This window comes from Andrographis paniculata, unplaced genomic scaffold (assembly GCF_009805555.1).
Source record: "Andrographis paniculata isolate CXL003 unplaced genomic scaffold, ASM980555v1 Contig5END, whole genome shotgun sequence".
Taxonomy (NCBI): Eukaryota; Viridiplantae; Streptophyta; class Magnoliopsida; order Lamiales; family Acanthaceae; genus Andrographis; species Andrographis paniculata.
In genome coordinates this window covers 2,113,207-2,128,913 of record NW_026137595.1, presented here as the reverse complement: position 1 = coordinate 2,128,913, position 15,707 = coordinate 2,113,207, and the positions used below count along the sequence as shown (strand labels likewise).

The window sequence follows — 15,707 nt, the reverse complement described above, 5'->3', positions numbered from 1 at the left end:
TATGTTCTTTCATTTGGATTTGATATGAGATTTAAGAAATAATAATATTATATTAAAAATATGTATAAAATAGATAGTGAAAAATAAAATATTTTTGTAAGTGTATTTGTGTAATAAAAAAAAGGTAATTTTATAGTGATATAATGATTTATTAAAATAAAACTATTATTTAAGAACGAACAAAAATAAAAAAAAATTAGACTATTATTTTGTAGCGGAAAGAGTATATAATGATAGTTTTTAAAATAGCATGTAATGTAGTTATATATTATTCCATTCGATCCAATTCAATGTATTATTGTTATTACTTGTGTATGTCCATGTGACGCCCCGGCCTGCAAGTCACGCAAGACTGGACGTATAACCCGCAAGCCACACCCCACAGGTCAGAACGAGTTATTCTTGTGCAGTAACTTCATCATTTCTTACAACTATTGTAGACTCTTTTTGTTTTGATGTCATGTTTGGAGTTTCCGATTTTTAGGCATTTTTTGCAAGTTGTATATCCATTGTGCGTGTGCTATTCGAACTATTATACTGGTTCTCCTTCGAATCAAGGTTCTGGGCAGAATTTTTGTTAGGCTGTTTGGCTCTCTTCTTTGACATATGTTTAGATCACTCTTCAGTAATATATTGAAGAGGAGGCTCTAATACCAATTGTTGACCCCAAATTTCGATCAACACACCAAACGTAAGCAATATCTTAACACTAGGAACACGCACAATAACAAAGACTTCCACGATTATAATGTAAATTGAGACTAGTTGTTTGCTGGACGTCGGACTGCGAATGCACACACCAGTGACGACGATAACAAAAAATACAAAATAATTGATAACTCAGTTCAGTCATCAATGACCTATATTTGGGGGATTCCAACCCAAATCTAATTCAACTCATCAAGGATCATATTGACCTTACAGAGTAGCATTCCGATATTCAACCCTCATAAATCTCTTTTTTCTCTCACAAAAGATTTTTTAGTCTCTAATATCACCACCGTTCACTCTGTCTTTCATAATCTATTTTTCTTTGAGATAATCTACCCAAAATACTGTTGCTATCAATCACCACATTCAATTTCTCATTCTACCTAACAATTACATCATGATTTTTGACATGTCGCAGGGTCAATCAAATATTTCACCTATTCCGTGATCACAATTTAATGTAATACAAGGAAGTGATCGTCTCCACATGAATTATGTGATTCACTCTTTCGTGTTCTAATGCAGTAAATAAAAAGGAGAATTTTATTTTATTATCTAATGAAAATAAAACAAGAAAACAATTAAATTAAGAGAGAACTAGCTATTAAGGGGATGTTTGGCTCAAGGGATGATGCAGTTATGACACTTGTGTTTTATCATTGATTCAATAAAGTTAGTTCTTATTAAAGTATCAATAAATTGGTTATAGTTATCAACAAGCTCTGACAACCAATTTTTCCTTACAGTGTAGGTAATTAAGGTACGACCGTTAACTACCCCTAATTAAGCAAATAAACCTAGGTGCGCCCATAAGAAATATTGTCTAATCGCATTCTAATCTAAAAAAACCCAATTCAAAACAATTACTACCTAAGAGGAACAATTAGATTTGATTGTCTAACCCCCGAGAATTAACTATTCAACCCGGTTGTCACATATTCAAGTGCGAATACAATTACGGATATCCTACCTGAATTGACTTTAGATTATCAGACTAATTCAAATATCGGTACCAAAATATCCCATCAATCTAACAATCACAAACGTTATTCTCAGAATTAGAAAAATATTGATAATCAAAAGGAACTTTTATAAAGAAAATTAAGAATCTCCAAAACAAAAGAACCAAAACATTATCACTCCTCAAACCAGAAAAGTATCTACTCCATAATAAAATAACAAAGAACAAAAGAGAAAGATAAAGTCATAGCGGGATGGGGAAATCTTCTCTGTTGATTTGCTTCTTCGCGATCTATGAGTCTGTCAATCTGCTGCTCTGCCGTTCTCTCCTTCTGAACGTGTGATCCCTCCCTTATTTATTTAATTTTTGCCATAATTATTTTGTAGTTGGGCTTTTGAGCCTTTAATTAAATTCTCATGTCATGAGGGTATAGTTAGTCATGGCCCCATGACTAACTATGTAGTGCAAAATCTGAATTTTTATTTTCTTTTTCCATCAATTATGTCAAATTTGATATTTGTCCTCTGCATACAACAAATAAACAATACGCATATAAATTAGGTAGAATCCAATCAAAATCAATCAATTATCGCATATAATATAAACATTTAACACATGCGATTTCTAGTTATCAATTTTTCTATTAAATCTCCCTCACTGTTTTCTCTATATTTTTGCAGGCAGGAGCTCCCCCATCTTTCTTGTTTGTTACTCTATTGTATTTATTACTCTTCTTTGTTTAACATTTTTTTCTCCCTTCTCTTGCCTATAGAACATTTTTCAATCTAACAAACTTTTTGCTGCATCATCCATATTGAATCAAATTTATTACAATCGAATTTTGTTATTCCCCATACATGGGCACTAACCGCTCAACAACTCTCAATCAATTCTTCCGGGTTCTTCATTTGATTTATCAGTTTTGGACCATCTTCCTGTTTGATTGGGCTTGGTTGCATCTGTCTATTGAAGTCTGTTCGTTAATCGCACCATCCTGCAAACATCAATCAAGATCAAATACAAACTACAACCCATTTTTTAATACATAATCTATTTACATTCGGATAAATTTATTTTTCAAGACATTATATTTTGAAATTTTTACAAGATAACAAGTTTCAACAACATCAATTATGTATTGTAATATTCATTTCGGTATTATTTGAAATCGCTAAGTACTAGTCCCTTCCTCTCAAGTCAATGTATTTATTTTATTATTTTCGTTCGTCTCACTCAAAAGTATAAATTTTCTATTATAATAAGAATAAGATAAAAAAATTATTTTTAATCCTATTATATATCGCAATTATCAATTTTTGTCCAATTGAATTTTATATATTTATTTATTTATATTTATCAAATTTGGTCTAATTCAAACTAAAATTTATTAATTTTATTATAATTTGGTTTGTATTTGAATTTAAATAGCATTTTAATTTTATATTGTATGATTAAAAAAAAAAAGTATATCACTTTTTTCTCATAAAAAAATATCATTTATTTTTTACGTTATTATATTTAATATTAAAAATACTTTTACATCTATATACAGTAATTTATTTCAAAAATATTAATATATTTTATATTATAAGAAATTAATAGAATTTTTTTTTTTTAATTTGTATTGCAAATTATTATAATAATCAATATATTCAAAATTTTACACAGAGAAAATCAATGATATTTTTTTTTTTTTTGGACAAAGATATTACTAAAAACATGAGTTAAATAATGAAATAATTGATTTGAATTATAAACCAAACAGACCATAATTATATATACTTACTATTTTAGGTTGGATGACATACGTATGTCTCCCCAGCAACAAACACGATATTGAATGAAATTTTATAATATGTTCAGGTAGGCTTATTAAATTAAATTATTTTCTTTTATATATATATACCCAATCACTGTATATTATAAATAATTTCAAATTATCCTGTAAGGGATGATTCGGTAACGTAGAGGTTGGACTTGTGATTATGAGGTCATGGGTTCAAACTTCCGACACCTCACGTCATCTGCCACATATGGTTCGCCTAATATGATTTTTTCGTCGGGTCTGATTTGCAGGGTATTAGGTTCGACTGCGGGTTCCCATATCACACAAAAGAGTATCTATTACATAAAGTCAAATGACCAAAATGTCAAAAACTATTACACATTTTCAGTGACTAATCAAATATTATTATTTTTTAATTTATTATAAAACCCCAAAGTACCTATTTGGTATAAATATAAATTATTTTTTAATTATTTTCACTAACTAACTATTTTTTTAAATATAAATTATAGAGAATTGTATCATTAATACAAAAATAATATTTTATATTAAATATTAATTTTTTTTAATTAAAGTATAAAATATACATCATATATTAAAAATCGTATCGATATGAAATTAGTTGAACAAATAAACTCTAATGAAAGTGATAAATTAATTGCACGTTATTTTTTTAATTTTTATAATAAAATAATTGTAAGAAACAATATTTCAAATATTAAATATCATGTACTTTTAAAATATTCTAAAAGATCTCAAATGTTGCAAATATATTATTATTTTTTTTAAAAAAAAATCAATTTAAATACTTAATTTTTTATTATATTTATAATTAATTTTTATATAAAAGAATTTACATTTAACATATATTTAAATAAAATTAAATATTTATTCAATTCAAATTTTTATTATTTGCAATTTCAAATATAACTTCAACGCTACATCTACATTCCAAAAATGCTTGAAATACTTTGCATTGCTAACAATACGGGCATGTTTGTTTGTTTGGTTATTTTCACCCAACTTTTTATTTTTTATTTTTTATTTTTATTTTATGCGATTCCTATAAATATTAAAAAAGTATTATATAGTTTTTTTTTTAGTTCGTTTAATTGAATATTGTAAAAAATAAAAGTACCGTGAAATCGAGTCGAGAATGAATTTTATTTTCGAAAATTAGATGGACTTTAGTAGTGCCTTCGGTAACTGATGTTTTAATCCAAAAATAAAACAATTTTTTATCTTCGATAAGAGTGACATCTCATATCGTCATAGCTTCAAAGAGCCACATCATCGATGATGACGTGTCAATTTCCCTGACGGGTGACTATTTTTAAGAAAAAAAATTAAAAATTTAATTGCAGAACAATTTTTATGTAAAATTTATTTAGAATCCTAAAATAATAATAAGAGTTAGAATGCAAAATTTAAAAAATAATTTACCCAACTGCATTGCATTCAATTTTCGACCTCTCTTATCTTTCATTAACATATTTTTATTATCAGCACTAAAGACTTGCCAAAATACAATCAATTATAAATAGTAATATCTTTATCAAAAATATTTTAAATACAAAACAAGAAACAAAATAGAACATTCTTTTTTAAGTTTTGTTTTTTATTTACTACAATCAAAAGTAATTATTTATAAAATATATTGAGTATGTTTACCTAACAAAGAAAATGATATACTTATCCATTAATATCATAATATATATATATACTTTATTTGTCATGGTTAAATTTCATGTTTTCTTTTGACACGTAAATTAAAATAGGGTAAATTATTCTTTTTTTTTTATTTTTTTTTATGTGACATTCTTTTATCATTTTAGAATTCTAAATGAATTTTGTCTACAAAAAGTCATGCAAGTAAAATTTTTTTCACTAAAATGGTCATTCGGTGCTGGACTTGCTACGTTGGCTCGTCGTTGCTAATGTGACGCTGGCGCAACTAACATGTCATCGCCACTTCAACGACACGTCGAAGGACCTTTTCACTTAAAATTGTTTAGTTACGAGGCTAGTTTGAAGTGAAGTCCATTTAAAGTCCTAAAATGCTAAAAGTAATCAGACATCATACTAAAAAAATAATTTATCAAAATATTTTGTAAAATATAAAAAAAATCATCACGTGTCGCTAACGTGACATTTATGTAGCAATGATATGTCAGCTACGTCAGTAACGATAGGCCAGCGTGACGAATCCAGCACCGAAGGACTATTTTAGCGAAAAGTTTTTACTTGCGAAACTATTTTTCAATTGTATTAATTTAAAATCCTAAAATGATACATGAGGTCAAATACGGGACTACCGTATAATATTTTAAATATTTTTAAGATTATATCTCAATAAAATATATGCAACATGTATATTATTTTTTAGATAATAAAATTTTATATAATAAAAATAAATAGAAAATATATATATATTTATTTATAATTAATTTAAAACTAATTTTATAAAAAATAATAAATTTTAAATATATATAAAAATATTTATTTATTAAAAAAAATATAAAAATATAGGAGTTTTGAGTAACTCTGTGGGTAAGAAATTAGAAATATAATTAAATTAATTTATATTTATTAAATATGTTTAAAAGAGTAAATTTAAGGGTGTGTTTGTTTGGGGGTTTGGATTTTGGATTGGGATTTGAATAGTAAAAATTTTGAATTTGAATAGTTGTATGATGTGATATAAATAGGGTTTGATGTGATGTTTTGAATGTAAAATTGATTTTTAGTATAATATAAAAAATAAAAAATAGGTGTTTGATTTGATATTTTTGAGGGGAAAAAATAGGATGAATAGTGAAAATCGAAATAAATCCCTCAAACAAACACACCCTAAAAGTAACTATATTTTGTGAGACGAATAAAAGGAAGAATGAGACATCTGCGTGGGATTTTATTTTATTATTTAAATAATAATAACAGTCAATAAATAATTTTTTTTTTCTACTACTTTCAAAGATTTATTTGTTAAAATGAAAGATACGGCGGAACTCATATTAATACATTAGGGGTCCGTTTGTTTGGTGTTTGAATTTTGAGGTGGGATTTGAATATTTAAAATTTTGAATTTGAATAGTTGTATGATGTGATATAAATAGGTATTGATGTGATGTTTTAATGTAAAATTGATTTTTAGTATAATATCAAAAAATGAAAAATAAGTGTTTGATTTGATTTTTTTGGGGAAAAAAATGGGATGAATAGTGTAAATCCAATCCAATCCCCCAAATATTTTGACTTTTGATTTTGACTAGCATAATTTTGAATTTAAATAGTTGTTTGATTTGATATAAATATGTATTGATGTGATGTTTTGAATATAATAGTGATTTGATTTTATATAAATACATCATTAAGAATCTATTCATTTTTTTTTATTTGTTCCGCCCCATAACAAAATATCTATTTTTTTTTAGTTATTGTATTATCTACCTAACATTATAAATACTCTTCTAATTTATAATATATTATACAAATATCATTATATTTATATCATACACTACTAATAAAGTTAATTTAATCATTTTACTTTTATTTATATTACATTCAAATATAATACTAATATTTTTAAAATTCTATGAAAAAAGTTAATGGATAAATAAATATAGAACATAAGGAGTAACTTAAAAAATAAAAAATAAAAATACTCTCTCCGTCCCATAACTATATATCAATTTGCTTTTTGTATTGAGTTTTAGAAATATTAGTATTATACTGAAATATAGTAGGAATAAAGTAAAAATAATTAAAATGACCTTATTAGTATCATGTGATATAAAAGTAATGGTATTTATGTAATATATTAGAAGTTGTAAGGATATTTGTAATATTAATTAGATATTATATTTATTAAAAAAGAAAAAATATATTTTTTTATAGGAAAGATTAAAATAAAAAAAAAAATACTTTATTATGTACGAATGAAAAAAAAAAACAAAAAAAAAAAAAGAAGAAGAGGTTTGTAGCATAATGCAAATTGGGAACAAGTAATAAAACAAACAGAACCTAACCTTATTACCCAGTTATTCAGAAAAGGAAAGGTGGCGGGGGCAATTCTGTCATTTCACACAATGTTCACGGTTACCAAAAATTTATGGCGACTAAATAAATACAACCCACAGGTTGGGTTCATTCGTTCTTCTTCGCTATTTTGTTCCAAAACTTTTTTTCCCACGCGATACGCATTTCTCCCGTCCTCGCGTGCGCTTCAGACGTAAATGGCGCAGAAGAGAGACAAGGACCAGACCGAGCTCAAGCCGCCGGAGACCTTGCCGATCTGCACTCCGCCGCAGGGGATTACCTCGCCTGCGCTGCAGCAGCAGATTCCGGCCGCCAGATCGCCGCCGGAGGCCTCAGATCTGAAGGCGTCTGGCGCGTGCGACCCACGGGCGGCCTCGGCGAGTCCCGCCGGGGAAGATGCTGCGGCGGTTCGAACGGCGGCGACGCTGAAGAGGCCGAGAGAGGTGAACCGGTGCTCCGGATCCGGATGCAGGAAGCGGGTCGGGTTGATCGGGTTCCGGTGCAGATGCGGCGAGGTGTTCTGCTCCGAGCACAGGTACTCAGATCGGCACGAGTGCAGCTACGATTACAAGGCGGCCGGCCGGGAAGCCATCGCCAGGGAGAATCCGGTGATCAGAGCGGCGAAAATCCTCAAGGTTTGAAAGGGATTGAAAATTGATTTGGGGATTAGGGTTTGTGGTGGCGATGCGCGATTTGTCTCTTGTTTGTAAATTTGATTGATAGGCGGGGGTATTATCGTCATTTCGTAATCATAATTATGAAATATTTAGGAGTGAAATTTCTTCTTTCCAAATTTGAATATTTTAATATTATACTCCTATTATTTATTTGTATTATTGAATGGTTAAATTAGAATGCACGACATTATTATTATTATTATTATTATTATTATTAAAATGTCAATGGTCTCGCATCGGATTGGCTGGTGGCGGGTGACCCCAAAAATAATTGAGTATTTATTTATTAATCAGTATTTTAAAAGTAAGCAACTTTTTGGGGTGAGAAAAGTAAGTTCAGCAATTTGATAAATAAATTTTTGCGGTAGGTATTATTAATACAATAATAATAATAATAATAATGATAATAATTATGGCCTTTTTCTTTTCTTAAAAGGCAACGTGGTAAAGCGAGCACCTTACGTGTCTTTGTTGTAAGCCCATTGGGCCGTATTTACAAGGCCTAATTTAAATAAGTTGGCATTTTAGGCACAATAATTTGGGCCCATGTTGAGAGCTAATAAGCCTATACGGCCCAAGTAACATCAAAATAAATGTCAAAGGTTATGTTCGTTTATGAATTTGGATTTTTTAAAATTAAAAAGTTAAATTTGAATAGTCCCTTATTTAATATAAATAGAGAGTTGATATAATGTTTTTAATGTAAAATAAATCTATATTATAATATAAAAGAAAAAAATAATTTTTTTATTTAATATTTTTTTAAGAAAAATAAATCTGAATAGTAAAAATATTGAGTAAAAATTCCATTAAGAAACACAACCAAAGTATTTTATATAAAAAATTTTATACTACCTCCTTTATGCATCTCTTTTGCTAATATTTCATATGTATCTCAAAACTTGTTTATTATTATTTTTTTATTTAAATACAATTTAATTACAACTTTTCTTTCATACACAATTTTCTTAAACTCGATTGAAAATACTTAGGGTTTGTTTAATAGTATTTAATTTTGTATTGTGGTTCTTAGATTTTAATTTGAACCATAGTTTAAAAAGGAAACATTGGGTTTGTTTGTTTAGTGCTTTGACTTGAGATATATTTTTTACGAAAATAATATAAAAATAATATTTTATATTAACTATTAATTTTTGATGAGATGATAATATATAGTGGTGAGATAGCATGATGAACATTAATTTTATAGTTATATATTTAGGGGTGACTTCGAACCGATTTCATTTTTTGTGCCGGTGTGATCGGACCCAATTTTGAATCAGGCCTGAATTCCTTGGCCAAGTTAAATTAATTTTCTCCTTTTTCTTAAATTTTTAATTAATTCAATAAAAAAATTTAGTTAAATAATCTAAATAAAGAAAAACTTATAACTGTGGGATCATGTGACCTGCCACAATCTTATTTTTATTATTTGTTTGAAAAACAAAGCCATTGTTTTCTTCAATCTTATTTGTATTATTTGACCCTGGATGATGTGGGGTTTTTGTATATTATTTAACCATTTTTTTATACCTCTATCTTTTTTTTTTTCTTTTTTTTTTTTTTCTTTGTATCCTTAGTGGATGTTTAAATGGAAATTTATTGTAATGATCTACTGAATAATTTATTCTTATCATTTTGAAATTGTTTTTCCAATAGGTAAATGCATTAATGATGTTTTATGCAAAAAGTCAAATCCTTTTTGTTGCTAATTTTGGCATATAAAGCAAGTTATAGGTCTGTTGTTACTACTGCATAACAAAATAAAATTGGACTGCTACCCAAAAGTGTACACTGGGTAAACCCCCGACCGAATTTAATACTCTACAAACTAGATCCGACAGGCATGTCACACTAGGCGAACCATATGTGGCAGGTAACTTGAGGGGTCGGGGATTTGAACCCATGACCTCACGGTCACATATCTAACCCCTACACCACCAAGTCATCCATTATGGGACCAAATCAACTTATTTTATATAGAGAAGATGTAGGAGAAGACAATTGTGTATTGCACTCAGCCTGTATGACATTAAATGTCCCGTATACACCTCCCCAAACACACAAACAGTCCATTTTGTCTTTTTGAGTGTGCAAGATGTATGTTTCGTTTTGTTGTGAAGTGAGTGAATCATGTGAGATACATATGCTTCTTGAGCAATATTTTCTTTCGTCACTTCAAAGAGTTGAGAGGAGCTTTAATGGCGTTTTGATGCTGTGAAGAAGAAAGAGAAAATGAAGTTGGAAGCAGAGGAGGTAACCAACATGGAAGCAACTATACTCTTAACTTTGATGGTATGTTTGTTGAAATTATTATTACGTTGTGACAGTTAGTCCATCTGTGTTTGTAAAACAAAGAAGGAGTTTGGGTAGATGTTAGGTTGAGTTGTTTTGTGTGGTGTCTTGAATAGTGTAAATCAAGTGTTTGATTTAGTGAACGATTCCTGAATTGGTATCCCCAGACGTAGGTTTAAATATCGAACTAGGTTAACAAATCGAGTGTTAAGTTCACCATATACTAGTGCTTGATTAACACGCTGCAGTTTCAACCATGCAAAAACATATTGTTAAGTTCTGTTTATGTCGATATGTTTATCAATTCTGCAGTGCAAAAGACACGGAAGCATTGGACCTCTTATTCGATCGGTGACTCATATCCAACAGATGTTATGCTATTTGTCATGCAATTATGTGACTTGCTTGAATTTGATAATTGTCCACTTTATATTAAAGACTTTTATGTATATGCACATTTTTAGTTATACGCTTTTTTCCTTGATTGAATATATGAATTTTTTCACATACCACTTTGTTGATTACTTAGACTATTAATACTCAACGTGCATTTCATTCTTAACTTTTTCTTAATTGTATCTATATTTTCTGATGTGTTTTGAAGTTCAAGTTCAAGCTAAACTAGTTTGTTTGTTACTTTCCTAAGTTGTAGGTCATAATCTATTTTCTCCTACTGGCCTATTTTAGGCCCGGTTCTAGGGTTTGGTTTACACTTCTATATATACTTGATTCATTATATATAATTTATACTAGTGCAAATATCTGGTTTGGTCGCTCTAGATCATTTTGATCGAATTAGATAATCAAATATTCTTGTATTGATTTCTTAATTTCCACTACATTGTCCTTATTTTAGGTTGTGTATTGTTCTTATAAATATTTCGGTGTTATCATGTTCTAAGTTTCTTTATATAATATCAAATCCATCAATTGAAAGTGAAAATTTATTGTTTCATAAGCATTCATTTATTAAGCTCCAAATTTTTCTTTGTAAGTGTTCTTTAACAAATAGTATTTTTTAACCTAAAGGTTCTTAATGTATTGTCAAGGGATCGTATCACCACCTCCAGGTATTGCCTATCATACACGATCGTCTAGTATGACTTATCTTCTCATATTTAGTTTGTAGACTATTAAATTCAATCGAATATTACTCAGATCAAACTCGAAAAACAGTGATTGCGTGTTCCATATCATAAAAAAAATTATATCCACGTTGAGATTTTATATTATAATAATCTATTCCATAACTTATTTTATATTTTGAAATTATTTTAGAAACAAGTTTATGCATTGACGTTATGTTAACCCTCTTATATTTATAATTTAATGTTGATTAATGTGTAATTTTAATAGACTATTTATTTTTCTTTTCATCCGTCAAATTTATGGACATTTTTCTTGTAATTTAAAAGAAAAAATGTGTCAATAAATTTGACTGATAAAGAGAATTTTTTTTTGAAAGTATATGTTCCCCACCACTATATAATAATAATTGGTGTGTTTGGTTAAATAATCCTGACAGAATTTTATTATATATTATTTTTTTAAAAAATATTAAATTAAATATCTAATTTTTTATATTTTATATTATATTAAAAATTAATTTGATATATTTTACATTCAAAACATTGTATATCTATTTTTATTTTTGAATTTGTGTTTTAACTAGTAAATTTTTTAGTTATAATAATTATTTAATGTTATATAAATCACTATTAATGTACTATTTCAAATGTAAAATCAATTTTTAATAAAATACTTCCTCGATCTCCTAAACATATGCTCAATTTTTTGAGCACAAATTTTAATTTGGATGTATGTTTTTTTGTTACCTTTTGTATATTTTTGTATAAAGCAAACAAGTTTTTGTACAACATTACATGAAATAATATATATATATATAATAAATATGTATAAAATTTTTGAGAAAAAACAACAATATCATAAATAACGGACACGAGAATTTTTTTTTTTTAAAAAAATTAATTACAATTAGAAAATAAATTAAAAAGTGACTACAATTTATATTTATTCAACTTAATTTTCCTGAAGAATGACAATTAATATAAAACTATTTTAATATATTTATCAATTATAAATATACCTTCATAATTCCAGTGATACCATATCCAATCAGCCAAATATACAATCTTCAATAATATAGCAAGGTGTGTTTGTTTGGGGAATTGGATTTTAAATTCACTATTTATTTATTTATTTATTTTATTTTATTTTATTTTTTCCAAAAACATCAAAGTAAATACCTATTTTTTATTTTTTACATTATACTAAAAGTCAATTTTATATTCAAAACATCGTATCAACACCTATTTATATCACATTATACAACTATTTAAATTCAAAATTTTTACTATTCAAATCTCAATTCAAAATCCAAACCTCCAAACAAACACATCTTTTACATCTTTTAGTAACAATAATATACTCCCTCCGTCGCAGATACCATGTCCACGTTGCCGTTTCTGTCCGTCTCACGTACCATGTCACTTTTTTTTTTTTGGAAAATGATTACACACTTTAATCTCATTTTAAATTTTTAATATTTTTTTTAATTTTCATTAAATTAATTAGTTATTTTAATCTTAATTTATAATTATTTATATTATAAAATAATTATTTTTACTAATACATTTTTAATTATCTCCTAATTATATCTCTCCTAAAATACCGTATGTATAGGACGGAGGGAGTACTTTAGTTGTTGATACCTACACCAAATATTCTTTTTAATATTATTTTATCAACTATTACAATTATACCTATTATATTTTTAATACTATGTCTTTATTGATATGCACAGTATATAATATAAACATAAAATAAAATAAATATATTATTATTATTATTATTATATATATGTGGTGAGAATATATTAACAAATAATTTCAGTATAATCCAAAGCAAGTATTATGTTGTGGGAAATGGGAATAGATTCCTTTTGTTGATTTTAAAATCCACAACCATCTATCTGTTTAAATTTAAGTGTGTTTGTTTGGATTTAGAGTTGGGATTTAAATAGTAAAAATTTTGAATTTTAATAGTAGTATGATGTGATATAAATAGATGTTGATGTGATGTTTTGAATGTAATATTGATTTTTAGTATAATATAAAAAATAAAAAATATGTGTTTAATTTGATGTTTCTGGAGTAAAAGAAATGGATTTAAAATCTAATCTCCGAAACAAACACACCCGAAATATATTCTTCCACCAATAATTGAAATGTTTATTTTATTACTAGAGTTGGCAAGAGACTAGACTAATAATGTTCTACGTTCGTTTCCTAATAGTTGACGCTCTTGATTAATGACATGCTATTTCGAATAATGAAATTTAGTAAATCAATAATCGTAGGTTATGATAGTATTTTATTATTTTTTATTGAGCGATGTTGAGATATTTTAGATATTCAGTTTTAGATTTAGTAGATTTATATCTAGATTTGATCTTATTCATATATTAGATTACTTAAATTTGAGTCTATCGAGTCTGTTTTGTATGACCTATATATAGACTCTTTATTTTGACGATAACAAGACAATCTTATTATTTTCCCTCAAAATTTCTAACAAGCGATATTATTAGTATGTTTAAAATAAGAATTAATATATATATAGTTTGAAAAAATTTTAAATATGTATTTAAATATTTATACACTATATCTCATAAAATATACATAAAATGAACATTATTTATACACAGATATTCTTTCCTTCTTAAGTTGGAAACTTATATGTGCTTGAGAGTTTGATATCATTTTTAATGAAAATTTATTAGTTTCGACCAAGTTCAAAGTCTTCTATTGATTTATTCAATAGATGACTGGTCATATATCTTTGTTACATGATTGAAATTATTGTTTCATTTAAAAGTTTAAACTATTAAAAATATATATCATTAATTTGTTTCTAACATACGGAGTCTCCAACAATTTTAAATATTTTGGAAAAAAGAATTTTAAGCTAAAGAAATTAAGGAGAGTAAAGAGATTATTCATAGTTATGAGTACTTAAAAGTAATGTAAAAATAATTTTTTTTAATATAAAAATAATGATATTTGCAGAGAAAATGAGAATATTTTTAAATAATTATTTTTTAATTAGACAACCTGAAATATAAATATATATACTTTGTGAGTGGATGGATAAAATAATAATTCCCAATTTCAATCATCATCATCACTATATTCCAATTTTATTTTTTTTTAAATTCTAAACTTGTTCTTTTTGTATTTTAGTTCTATTTATTTATTTTATTTAAATGATTATTAGATGTTATATATATATATACATATATTGTACAAGAGAATAGGCCCTTTATAATTTAAGTGGAAGAACTATGTATAGTTTGTGTGAAATTGATGCACTTTTAATGTGTGATTTGGTTCATTAGTTAATTAATTAATTAATTATACTTTTGATTAAATTATATTAAATTGGAGTTGAGATAATTGAAAATTAATTAATTTTACTTTTAATAAACTAAATTAAATTGAAGTTGAAATAATTGAAAATGGCAGACAAGCATCATCAAAGTGCACAAAACTTTTTCCATTCAAAAAAGTACAAGGTTCCCCAACTTTGAAATATGTATTCCTATTAAAATAGTTTTATTTGAATACTAAGGTTTCATTTATGTAAAAATAAATAAATAATAAAAGTTTGGAGTTTTTGAAAATTTTTAGAAAGAGTAAAAAATTGAGTATGTTACGGTATAATATTTTATAAGAAAAAAAATTAATTTTATATCTTCTTTTGTTTCGAACAAAGTATATATTTGAATTTTTGCAGAAGATTATAAAATACTCTGGTTCAAAACTATAGTCTTATTTGGACCGGACACGAAATTTAAAGAATATTAATATTATATTGATAATTAGTAAAAAAATATGTGTAAACTATATTTTTGCCCTTGTGATTGTATTACTATAAAAAGTAGTGGCATTTGTGTAATAATAATGAAAAGGTAAGGATAATTTTATGGTGATATAAATATTTATAAAAATAAGACTATTGTTTTGAGAGAGACAAAAGTAGTAAACAAGACTATTGTATTAGGACGGGGGAGTAATACTTTTTTTGTCCGCCTCTAAGGGTTACATTTATATTTTGCTTCATTATACTTAATATTAAAAGTATTCTTATATTTGTATAATTTTATATACAAATATCATTATATTAGTATTATAAGACACCAATAAAAGTATTTTTGCTA

At 26.6% G+C, this 15,707-nt stretch overlaps 1 protein-coding gene across 1 annotated transcript; it reads left to right on the top strand.

Moving 5' to 3' along the window:
* The first annotated feature begins 7,608 nt into the window (after positions 1–7,608).
* Positions 7,609–8,332, top strand: LOC127258702 (zinc finger A20 and AN1 domain-containing stress-associated protein 5-like). The gene has a single exon (XM_051285647.1). The coding sequence runs from the start codon at positions 7,694–7,696 to the stop codon at positions 8,135–8,137; it is 444 nt and encodes a 147-aa protein (XP_051141604.1). The 5' UTR covers positions 7,609–7,693; the 3' UTR covers positions 8,138–8,332.
* Positions 8,333–15,707: the final 7,375 nt, after the last annotated feature.